Source organism: Trichosurus vulpecula, chromosome 4, assembly GCF_011100635.1.
Source record: "Trichosurus vulpecula isolate mTriVul1 chromosome 4, mTriVul1.pri, whole genome shotgun sequence".
In the NCBI taxonomy this organism is placed as follows: Eukaryota; Metazoa; Chordata; class Mammalia; order Diprotodontia; family Phalangeridae; genus Trichosurus; species Trichosurus vulpecula.
This window is the reverse complement of record NC_050576.1, coordinates 163,692,521-163,704,218: the sequence shown is the minus strand read 5'-3', so window position 1 is coordinate 163,704,218 and position 11,698 is coordinate 163,692,521. Positions and strand designations below refer to the sequence as shown.

General features: G+C 53.8%; 1 protein-coding gene across 2 annotated transcripts; it reads right to left on the bottom strand.

Annotated features, from left to right (window-relative positions):
• Positions 1-1,265: 1,265 nt before the first annotated feature.
• CRTC2 (CREB regulated transcription coactivator 2) lies at positions 1,266-11,220 on the bottom strand. 2 transcript variants are annotated; one of them, XM_036757444.1, is made up of 15 exons: positions 11,032-11,220; positions 7,984-8,085; positions 7,729-7,842; positions 7,271-7,332; positions 6,607-6,675; positions 6,293-6,396; positions 6,134-6,163; positions 5,249-5,328; positions 4,880-4,926; positions 4,514-4,758; positions 3,690-4,087; positions 2,700-2,948; positions 2,441-2,521; positions 2,066-2,261; positions 1,266-1,884 (listed from the first exon to the last, which is right to left on the bottom strand). In XM_036757444.1, exons 1-15 carry the CDS (start codon positions 11,218-11,220, stop codon positions 1,664-1,666), a joined length of 2,187 nt encoding a protein of 728 aa, XP_036613339.1. In that variant the 3' UTR covers positions 1,266-1,663. The 2 variants fall into 2 exon arrangements, with proteins under 2 accessions (XP_036613339.1, XP_036613340.1); XM_036757445.1 differs by lacking the exon at positions 2,441-2,521.
• Positions 11,221-11,698: the final 478 nt, after the last annotated feature.

Here is an 11,698-nt window from a genome sequence, read left to right as displayed (position 1 = left end):
GACCGTGCGGCCGCCCGCCCCGACGGAGCCGCAGCCCGGCGCCCCTCCCGCCGCAGCCGCTGCGCGCCTCCGTTATCCCGCCGCGACCGCGGCTCTGGCTGTGCGCGTGATCCCGCAGCCCGGCCCCGGCCCCGGCTCCGGCTCCGGCTCCGCGCGCCTGCTCGCTCCACTCCCGCGCCCGCCCCCTCCCTCCTCGGGCTGACCCCCACCCCTCACCCCGCCGCGCCAGCACCCCCTCAGACGCGATGACCCCGGAGGCTCCTTCCGCCCCCGGCTGGGCCGCCCCAAGCCCGACCCCTGGCGGCTGGGAGGGCCCTCGGCACGAGCGCTCCCCCTCCCCTCCCTTTCCCTTCCCGGCCCGGAGGGGAGCGAAGAGGACCCGAGCCCACAGCGCTAGGGGTGACGCACACCCATCTCCCCATCTGCAGCCTGCAGTTCTCAGTTCCCTTTTCTGGAAGGGACAAAAGCTTTGGAAAGAGGAAGGGCCGAGGTTGGGGGACACATCATCTCCCCCACTTGTGCAGAGTGGAGACAGCAGTAGAGGGAATGTCTGTTGAAGAGGGCTGAGGAATAGCCACGAGGATTAGGAGGATCCGGGGAGAACATTAGCTCGGCAGCTCCCGCCATCCAGCACTGCTGTCCTCTTCACTTTAGCCCCTAGAGGTCCCACTGAAGCACGCATGTGGGGTAGGCATGATGAAGGCTGCCAAAACCAAAGGCAGGATGGCATCACAAAGCGGCCACTGGTCTGAACGATGGGGCAGAGACACTCGGCCCCCACACTTACCTGCGTACCACACCAGCTCCCTCTCTCTAGAAGCCTCGGAGGTCAACAACCGACCGAGGGAGTTAGGGGGCAGCCTGCCAGAAACTTCAGGCTCATGAGTTCAACTCCCTGCCGGACTCACTGCCAAGCCCCAAGGCTGGGAAGCGAGGAACTAGTCAAGCCAGTCGGAGCCCCGTGGTCCTTTTCCACCCTCAGGGGTCCCGAGCACAGGGCAGGCGAGCACATGCTCTGGCATCCTATATCCTACCCAGAGCCTATATCCAGCCTGTTGAGCCAAGGTCCCAGTGCTCAACACAAACGTCAATGGCTAAGGCAAAGTAGAAGAGATATGCTACCTAACTCCCGTGCCCTGCCACCCATTCCCGGGCACTTTGCCCCTGTGCACCACCACCTCAACCCCAAACAGCAGTTGTACACCATGGCTTTGATGTGATTTTTTTAATTAACATATAATATATTTAAAAAAAATAATATCCACTCTGGCTCTCTCCTGCAAGGGGGGGAAGGGGAAATTGTGGGGAGGGGCCAGCACTGCAACCTCCCCCCCAACCACCTGGGCATGCCCTGCTACCCAGTCCCTCTTCCACCCCCTGACATCCAACAGGCTCTGACCTCCAGACAGACGGTTCAAAGTTACAAGTGCTTCAGGCCCTCCCTAGTGCTCTTCCATGTCTGCCCCTGATGCCATACGTTGAAGCAGGCAACCCTTCCTTTGTATATAATCCTGTGATCCCTTGGTCTCATTCAGGTTGGGGAAAAGGGCCGGGGGCAGAGAGTGGAATCTCTACTGGCCGGGGGGAAGGGGAAAAAGGGTAGTAGGAGGAGGGAAGATGGGAGAAAAGTGGGGTGCTGACACTGTGCCCAGTCCTACATCCCTCACTGTAGTCGATCACTTCGGAATGAGTCCTCAACAGCTGGGTCAGTCAGCAGGGCATAGGGGTCACTCAACATGTTCAGCCCATCCAGGCTCAGCGGTTCCATTCGAAGCTCATCTTCCAGCCCCAGCCCCAATCCCAATCCAGCCGCTGCCACCTCAAAGCCAGGTACCCCTGCCAGAGCTGCTGCAATCTCCTTGGAGAAGCCAGGGGGGGAATCTCCTGAGCAGGCAGAGGAGTGAAGATCAGGACCACTTGTGAGGAGGGTAGGGACTAGAGGGAGCCACTCCCAAACCTTAAAACTATGACCTCTCCAGGTACCTTTCATACCCCGCCCAGCCCCATTCCTCAGAAGCCCCTAATTCCACCCAGCCCCTAACGTCTTCCCCCGTGATCCTCCCACCTGTGAGGATGATGTTGGGCACTGGACCATGGCGGGCACAGTGTGTCAGGTTCTGGCGGTTGAGGGCATGGGAGTCCTGGGGGCCACTCCCCCCACCCCCTGGCTCATCATTCCCCGAGAAGCCCGGCCCCTCAGAGAAGCTGGGAGGGTCCAGCGTCAGGCTGCCTGATGGACTCTCCATGCTGAATTGCTCTAGCTGGAGGAATAAATGGTCAAATACATTTAACATGTTATCAGAAAGGGGTTGCTTCTCCCAACTCCCTAAGGTTTGCTTAATAATTCCCACTATCCACAGGGGAAAGACAGAGACAGAGGACACAGCAAGCGAGCAGAGGGCAGGGGGCATGGGACCAGAAAAGGACCCAGGCACCATACCTGCTGAGACAGAGAATATGCATGCCAGGAAGAAAACTGGTCAAAGCAGGAGTCATCTAAGAGTGAGTTGAGCAGAGATAGCTGGGGGAAAATAGACAGAAGTGGGTAATCAGCAACAGGGGGGTGGAGGCAAAGGGGGTAGGGTGATGTTAACATTGCCCACCCACCCAGAAATTATTGGAAACAGACCTTCCCTATTTTGAATGGTGTAAAGGGCTTGAACCTCCTCTTATCCAAGTGGAAAGGTCAAGGTACTCACATTCCCCAGGCTGAAGTCTCCTGTGGGGGGGGCATATGATTGTTGCCCACTGGAGGCAGGTGGGTATGGTAACCCATAATGTCTCTGTCCACTGGGTGACTGAACTGGACAGGACTGGGGAGGTGGTGGTTGTTGCTGCAGCAGCTTTGTGACTGGTGGCTGGGCAGGCAGAAGCAGGCTAGGAGGGCTGTAAGGGTAAGGGGGCAGTCGCTGGTCAACTGGCAGCTTACTGGTATCCAGGGGGACACCCTAAAGGGAAAGAAGAAAGGGAGAATTACCCTTCAAGTGGCTTCTCTACAGGAATAAGGAATCCAGGAATCAGAGAGGACTAAGAGAAGTGTGGAAGGGGGAAGATACCTACTGCCTTCCCAGAGGGAAATAAGCCCTCTGTGGGTGCTAGTGCAAAGGGGCTCCAGAGGGAAGAAAGATTATCTACCTCTTAACCCCCTGCCAGGGTTGAGATGGAACATGGAACACACATACCAGACACACACATCCCCACCCAGGCAATGGGGACGAGGTAGGGAATGAGAGAAGATAGACAAAGAGGAAGAAAAAGAATGGAGTAATGGAGTAGGAAAGAAAGGGAGAGAGGTACAGCCTGGAAAGAGGACAGCCTCAGGATAGTAGAGAAAAAAAAATAGAAGGATGACATGAGAGCAAGACAGGAGTAGGAAAGGGAGGAGGGGTACGAGAAGAGGAGATACAAACTGACAGAAATGAAAATAGGAGCTGTTTGAAAGGAGGAATGGGGGAAATGGATGGGAAATCGGTAGAAACTACAACAGGCGAGGGAGTGAATTGAAAGAGAAAGACACAAGGCAAATGGCTGACAGATATAAAAGAGGAGTACAAGGAAAAAGGGGTGGGATGCAGAAACTAAATGAGAGGAGGAAGAAGGGTGAAGGACTGGGAGGGAAGGGAAGAGGCTGGTGGGCAGTCCAGCCCAGGAGTCTCAGAGATGGGAAGGGTGGAGGTAGCCACGCATACCTGAGTGATGGAAGACAAGGTGGGTGACATTGTTGGCGAGAACTGTTTGGGCAGCTGCTGCTGGGGCCGTCTGGCATCAGTTCCACCCACGGGCAGGCTCAAGGGACTGAGGGGCACACGTCGGTGTCGGGGGGAGGCCCCAGGGGTGGGAGTGGGGTACAGGGGGGCGCCCAGCGCAGGGGACGAGGAAGACGAGGTGGAGGAAAGGGCTGGGGCACTGAGTGAAGGGTGGCCCAGGGAGGTAGCAGGCATAGTATGACGGGCAAAGGAGGAGGCAGGCAGTGAGGGATGACTGTGGGAGCCCTGAAGCTGGGGTTGGGGGCTATTTAGGGAAGCCTGAAGGTTGGGATTGCTAAGGGAAGACTGCAGGGATGGGTGGTTGAGAGGTGAATTAAGTCCTGCGGGCACAGACAAAAACCAGAGAGATGCCAACATTACCAAAGGGCACCAAGCCCCTTCTCCCTGCCCCCATACAGAATGGGTAGGAAGTGATCAGACAATGGAAGTGAGAATACAATGACCACACTGTGAAAGGGGCAGGCAGGTACTTTGCCAGCTGTGCCTGCCTAGTAGGGAACCAGGCACCTTCTCCCACTCCTATTGGAAGGCTAAAGCTCTAAGGAATAGCACCATACTATCTCACCAAATCAGGGAGACAGACATCATGAAGCAGACTTCTATGCCAGTGCAGATGATTATAACTGAGGGGTATCCAGGTGCCCAAAGATTGCCCCCTCAGACTGAATACTCAAGTCTACTCCCCTGACCTGTAGATTGGTAGTATCCAGAACTGGAGGGTGGGAGGGAAGAGAATGATGACTCACCTGACCCATCACAGCTGATGCCCAGGCCCAGGCCCCCACTGATGCCCAGATGGGTCATGGTGTGGGTCAAGTTGGAAGTACTGCTGCCCCCACTCAGACTGGGATAGGCTGTCTCTTCTGGGTCGAGGGGTGTGGGCAGTGGTGAAGGGAAGTGTAGGTTGGTGAGATCAGGCAGGGAGCCACCAGTATTCAGGGTAGGTGGAAGGAGGGGCACATTGGCAGGCTGGTCAGGGGATGGGAAGATGCTAGAAGGAAGAAAGACACGAACTGAGGGTGGTTACTGAAAAGCAGAGATCACTACAAACCTTCCTCACCTTCCTCCCATGTTGCCTACCCTGCAGCCCATACCCCTGAAGAGCCACTTACTTAATCCCGGGGACTTCACAGGATCGAGGTCGGGCAGAAGAAGACAGCTATTGGACACATGAAGAGGAGGGAAAGAGGTGAGCCTAATATGGGAAGCCCCTTCAGAGTCCTCTGCCCAGCTCTCACCTTCCCATCCAGCCCAACTCATCTCATATTTACATGACGCTTTAATTGCTTTTCTCACAACACTACCACGAGATAGTCAATGTATTAACCCCATGTTAGAGATGAGGAAACAGAGTTTAAATGACTAGCCCACATGAGTGATAAGGCAGCAAGTGTCCGGGCAGATCCAGAACATGGATTTGATTCTGTAACACTGACCCCAAAGGTGGATAAGGAGGCAGCAGAGATGTCTGCCACGCCTACCTTCTTAGGATCCCAGGGCTTCAACAAGTGCTTGTCATCCGACAAGTTCTCCTCAACTGCAGGAACTTGAAAGACAAAAACTGATGGGAGGAGAGTGGGAAAGGAAGAAGAAAAAGTCATGGAAGGAAGAGGCACATTCTCCTTCCTTAACTTAGTACTTTAATATGCACTGCTCAGCTGTGGAAAAAACAAAGCCCCAATACGCAACTGCTGGGATGATCTGTGAATTAGCCCTTCTATACTGGAAGATGACTTGGAATGGTGCTATTAAAAATGACTTAAATGTCCATAACCTTTGAACCAGAGATCCTACTGTGACCCAAAGAGGTCAAAGGTCCCCCATGGAGCAGGATTTTCTACAACAGCAAAGAACTAGAAAAAAAAAAGTTGGTGCTTCTCAACTGGGGAATGGTCAAATTGTGAAACACAAATATAATGGAATACTACTGAGCTGTAAAAAAAAAATTGCTGCTATGATCAATTTAAAATATGAGATTTAACTGATGCACAAAGTAAGCAGAACCAGGAAAACAATATATAAAATTATGAAATACAATGGAAAGAACCAAAAAAATGAAACTAAACTGCTGTGTAATTATAATGACCCTGGAGGTTAGTTGGGAAAATGAACTCTTTAGATGTGGGGGACTATGTATGTGGAATATTGCATTCACTGTCAAAGTCAACATGTTGGTCAATTCTGTTTAATTGCTTTTTTTTCTTTCTTTTTTAGTCTTTTAAAGGATGGCTTGAAGAGATGGAAAAAGGGAAGGAATATCCTTGGAAATGAGGGTTATGTAAAAATAAAAAGATATTGATAATGTAAGATTTTAATAGAAAATAGAAAATACTATGCCTAGGAGTAAGGGAAATAAGTATACATACCTTTTGAATCTGCTTCCCCATCTAGAAAACCTGTAAAGGAGGAGACTCCTGTTGGCCAGAGCCTTAGATGAGAAGTCTTTTCCATCTAGTCTCCCATCCCTTCATTCAACGTATCCCCACACTCCCTGGCTTCCCCTGCACTAAGACGCTGGCACTTACCACCCCGGCGGTTGGGCATGGCAGTGGGCGGTGTGGGGCCTGGGTATGTGTCCTGGGGATTGGGGTTCATCACACTTGTGTGAAGGGCAGAGTCTGAGCTTGTCCTGTGGGAAGCAGGGTAAAGCTGGCATGGTTCCCATGGTGACAGGACCCCTCCAGCTGGCCGACAGAGAGGGCAGAGCTAGGCCAGGGAACCACAGGGATCTGAGCCCGAGGCTCTCAGTTCAGAGAAGAAGACCCTGGGGTGAAGGGAAAAAAGTAGGAATGAAGGAGACAGAGCCTCAAAAGGAGACTGGGGGAAATGGGGACATCACCTGTTGAGTGCGGATGGAAGTCGGAACAGCTGCCCCTTCTCAGCAGGGAAGTTACCCCAGGGCATTGTTCTGAGAGGGAGAAACAACAGTCAGGAGGGCAGGGAGAAGGGGGTTGGAGGATGTGAGGCAGCTAAGATGGGAGTGGACAGGGCACTAATGACCATATCTGCTCTGACTTCTAACCCGTCAAAGTGCCCAAAGGTCCCAAGAAAGCCCGAGAGTCATCCTTTCTACCAGGTAAGACTGGGGGATAACCCGGAGTCCAACAACCTCAGTCATTGGGGGGCACAGTGTTCAGAAATCCAGCAGTTGCAGAGCACTGTACTTGGCACACAGCTTTGGCAGGAAGTATGCTCACTCCCCTAAGCACACACCCAGCATGGCCCACATTCCCATTGGTGCTACCCCAGAAGGAGGGGTAGGCTGGGCTACTCTTGTGTCAACAAGGTTGAGACTGGACTCTGACCCCGCCCACCCCACCTAGCTCCCACCTCTATGACAAACCCCTCTTTAAAACCAGGAGAATTCCAGCCCCAATTCTTATCTGGCACATGCTAGTGACCCCTTCTCCCCAATCTGTGCCCCTTCCAGACCCAGGTGTGAAAGCGTAGTCAGTGCTTGGAGTCTATGTGGATACTGTGCTCAGCCCACTCTGGACATTCACCTTCTCCAGCTGGATTCGGGAGGGGGAGATAAGTAGGCTGGACTATAAGGAGAGCTGTCAATGTGAGGAACACCACATTAAGGAAAAAATGAGGGATACATGCTACTCTCTTCTCTACAGAAGAGAACAGAGTCAAACTGCAGCAGAAGAGAAGGGGGTTAGACTTTCAGAGGGACTAACTCAAAGAAAACATGAGAACAGTTAAGAGCTGAGAGGAGATCACTTCCTCCCATGAAGTTCTTTCTGCCTGATTCTCTAAATGAGCTGATGAAGGAACGGAGTGACCCCAGCCCAAGGCAGAACAAACACAGATGCTCTATTGCTGGCAGTAGGAAAAACCAATTAGACACAAGGAAGAACTACCCAAGAGCTAAGGAGGAGGAAGAGGGAACAGCCGCAGGTTGGCACCAAGGCCCAACTCATGCCACTCTACCCCCTGCTCATTCTCCAAAGGATATGTGGCGGGGATAACGGCGTAGGGGAGACATCATCCTTCGAGCATCCCGCTGTACCCGCTCCACCAGACCATGGTGCCGTGTGTTCCTTGAATCCAGGGATGAATGGAGGGGGTTCTGCCAACACATACATGGTAGTCAGGGAAAGGGCATCTAGATGGGTGGGAAAAGAAAACCACAGCTCCCTCTCCTTGTCCTGTCCCAGTAATTCCTACCTCCGCTCTTGCCCTCTCTTCCCCCTACTACCCACTCACTCACCTGGAACTCTGCCAGGCTACAGCCAATCTGGTTAACATTGGGCAGAGAACCACCATAATAGGGGCCCCGAGTATGAGCTAATCGAAGTTTCTGTGCCTGTAACTAAAAAGGAGGAAGGGCTTGTTAGAGGATATAGAGAAGGCCTTAAAGATACTAGTCTACCTTCCCTGCCCCAAATTGTACTGATATGTTGAAGTCACCGATGGAGGGTTTAAAGGTAGACAGAGAACGGGAGAGCCAGGCAACAGAGCTATACTCCTCACCTCCCTTCCCTAATATACCGCTCAGCTCTACAGCTGTAGCCCTCTTCAGAACACCCTAGCCAATGGAATCATCACTAGGAAGGAGTGTGGGAGAGAAGAAGGGAGGAAAGAAGGGTAGGAAAAGAAGGAAGGGAAGAAGGAAGGAAATGAGGAAGAAAGGGAGAAAGGAAGGGAGGACAGAAGGAAGGGAAGGAAGGAGGAAAGAAAGAAGAGAGAAAGGGAGAGAGGGACGGAAGGAGTAAGGAAGGGAGAGAGAAAGAAAAGAAGGGAAGGAGGGAAACAGGGAGGAAGAAAGGAAGAGAAGAAATAAACATGTATTAAGTGTATACTACGTGCCAGGCACTATGCTCTGCTGCAGGGACTGCCCCATTTGGCATTACCCCAAGATGAATCCCAAAAGGAATGCCAGGCACCCCTAAGCTAGTCACATGGGTTCTCCCCCTGCCCCCAAGGGACCCATTAACCACCTCTGCACTTCCAACCAGATGAGCCCAAGACTAATTGGTAGAAAAGGAGACAGGCAAGAGTGGATGGCACAAAGATGCCAGCCTCATTCCTTCCCCTCACAGATGGGAGCCAAAACTGCAAGGCCACTGCCACCTGTCCATCCGTGAGCATGCAGACACTGCTAACATCCACAGAGCTGGGGCAATTCAATTCAGTACTTGTTACAAACTCACTCATAGCTGGGAAAATAGTGCTAAACTAAAGGCATTCTTTCCAACCCTGCCCTAAAGCCCCTGATTTTGGAACAATGCCAAGGAGAGGCCTGGCCTTGGGAAGTGGGGATGGGAAAGGAAGTCTTGCCAGCAGCAGCCAGCCTAGGTCAGAACAATGAGGCCAGCTCGTCTACCTTCTGAAGATGTGCTACAGGATCGAAAAGACTGGCATCCCAGCATGACTTCTGTCTACTTAGAAATGACTTATGCCAATACTAATATGAAAGGCTAAATAGCCAATTCTGGTGCCTCACACCCCTTCTCAATAGACTGTGAGGTGCCAACTACTGTCACCTGCGTTTGCTAAAATTAGCTGAATAGCAAGAATGCCCTAGGAAAGAAATGGGGGAAAAGAACTCAGAAGCTTCCTTCAAATATACAGGCACTGAAAGAAAAAGGCAACACCAAAACTCTCTCCCTCCCCTCCTTCAGCAGGCAAAATCCATGGGCACATGTGGGGCCTACACTGACCTCTCTCTGTGTCAACCCTCCCTGCTATCTAAGACTATCGCAGCTGGCTCTGTCTCCACAACCAGACTTGCCTCCGATGATGAGAGAACAGGCTGAGTTCTAAGCTTTTCTTATTCCTTTTTCTGAGTTTTGTATTCCTGGGCCCCAGGTCCTGCCCTTGAGTGCCCAGCACTTCCCTCCAAGCGTTGGTAAGGGTTCCTACTGGTGGAGAGGTAAGTGAAGGTTTTCAAAGACAGACCACCTGGCAAGCCAAGTCTCCGAGCTTACTCTACCACATCTCAAAGAAGTCCCAGTTCAGGAAACAGGACTTGATGCTGTCATCCAGAGATCAGAGCTCCAGATCCTGGAAGGATGTGTATTTAAGGTTAGAATCCTCACAGGGATCTGGCTGAAATACACATTTACCTGGTTTGCCTGTTCTTTCCTCTGTCTGGCTCAGCTTGCACAGCCAGGGGCACAGGGTCCCCAGAGGCTCAGAGATAGAAAATCACAGACAGGAACACACAGAGAAAGGCAGCTAACAAAGAGAGAGCTTTTTTCTGCCTCTCCCTTGTCTCCCTAGCTCATTGTCCACTGCTTGGTTAGGTCACTCGATGTCCTCACCTCATGTTTCAGAACATTTCAGAGTGTGCCCCAAAGTTGGGATAACACACTAGCCTGAAACAACCCACGCTTGAGACCTTCCCCTAAGAGATTCCAATAGGAAGCAGCCTCCCCAGAGGGGCCAGAATTTCTCTGACCATTTGGGGATTGGGGACTTCTTATGTGATGGTAAAGCCCCTAGGCATCTCTTGTCTCAGGAGTTTGCCAAATCCAAGAAAGCTTAAAGTGTCATCAGCTACCAGCCACTAATGCCAAACTTTGCCCCTTGTCTAACATTCCACAGTTGTCCTCAATCTCCTGAGGACTCTCAGGATGGAACACTCAGCTCTGGCCCAGGAGCAATGGACCTCACCTTCACGTCGGGGAAACCACAGGAAGCATTTGAAAAAGGAAGCAAAGGGACAGAGGAGGGGACTTCCTGTCCCTCGGTAGCCAACACTGCTTCGGTCGAACCACCCACCCCGAGACTTCTCCCTTGGAAACTTTAGTGGTCACTTGGGCCAGCCTTGTACAAATAAACGGGCAGAAGGACCACTCACGAAGGTGATGCTCAGCCGGCTGGGCTGAGACATGTTTAGCGGCAGGAAGACTTTATCCATGCATGCCCTTTGACCTGCAATACACTGGGCGATTTGGGGTATGTCCGTCCTTCCCGCAGCTCCCCAAACACCCAGAGCTGGGGATGTCTCAGAGGGGCATGAAATGGCAACCAGACCCGATAGCAGCCTTCCAATCGGGCCCCCCATTCGGAGGGTCCCACTCCCTACTCCCTCCCCCAGGCTCACTGGGCCCACCCCATTCTCACAGATGGCTCTTCCGTAGACTCCCCCTCCCCCGCCCTAGAGATGCCCAGTTCCACGGCGCCCGGAGCTTTGGTCTCACTCGGCATCCCCAGGCCTCTCTGCCTCCCCGTTTCCTTCCCCTCCCCCCGCCCCAGGTCCGCGGCTCGGCTCGGGCTCCAGCGGCCTGGCCTGCCCACGGCCGCCCCTTACCCGGGTGGAGCCGATGTCCATCATCACCTCCTCGAAGGCCGCCGTCTCTTCAGCCTGACGCTGCTTCTGCAGCGCGATCTTCTCGCTGAACTTGCGCGGGTTGGCCGCCGAGGCCGCCGCCGAGGCCGAGCTCGAACCCGAACCGGAACCCGAGCCCGACCCGGGCCCGTTCGCCCCCGATGCCGCCATCTTCCCCCCTCCCCCCCGGGCCCCCCCCCAATCTCAGCTGCCACCGCCGCCGGCCCCGGGCCCGGCTCCTCCCGCCGCCGCCGCCGCCGCCGCCGCCGTAGTCGCCGTCTCCTCGGCGAGCACCGCGAGCCCGACCCCCGCCTCGCCCCGGCCCGCCGCGAGGGGGCCGCAGGGAGTAGTAGTTTGTTTACGTGAAGTCTCCCCGCCCGCCGAGGAGCGGCGCTGAGACGGGACCGACTTCATTTCCCGGCAGCACCCGCGACTCATTTCTGCCCCCGCCCCGCCCCCCCCGTCCTCTCCGGGCACGCTGGGAGAGGTAGTTCTCAATTGGCTCCGAGCCTACAATCTAGTGGGAAGAGGCTCGGAGGGGGAGGACAAGGGAAAGGAAGGGGAAGGGAGGGGAAGGCGAGAGGAGGGAAGAAGGGAAGAGGAGGGGAAAGGGAGGATGTGGGCGGGGACGGGGAGGAAAGAGTAGGAG

Coding starts and splice junctions, on each gene's coding strand:
- CRTC2 (XM_036757444.1), bottom strand. CDS start 11,220: ATGGCGGCATCGGGGGCGAACGGGCCCGGGTCGGGCTCGGGTTCCGGT. Junction 5,329..6,133: donor TGGGGAAGCAGATTCAAAAG/GTATGTATACTT, acceptor TCCTCCCATCAG/TTTTTGTCTTTCAAGTTCCT. Junction 2,522..2,699: donor GAGACTTCAGCCTGGGGAAT/GTGAGTACCTTG, acceptor ATTTTCCCCCAG/CTATCTCTGCTCAACTCACT.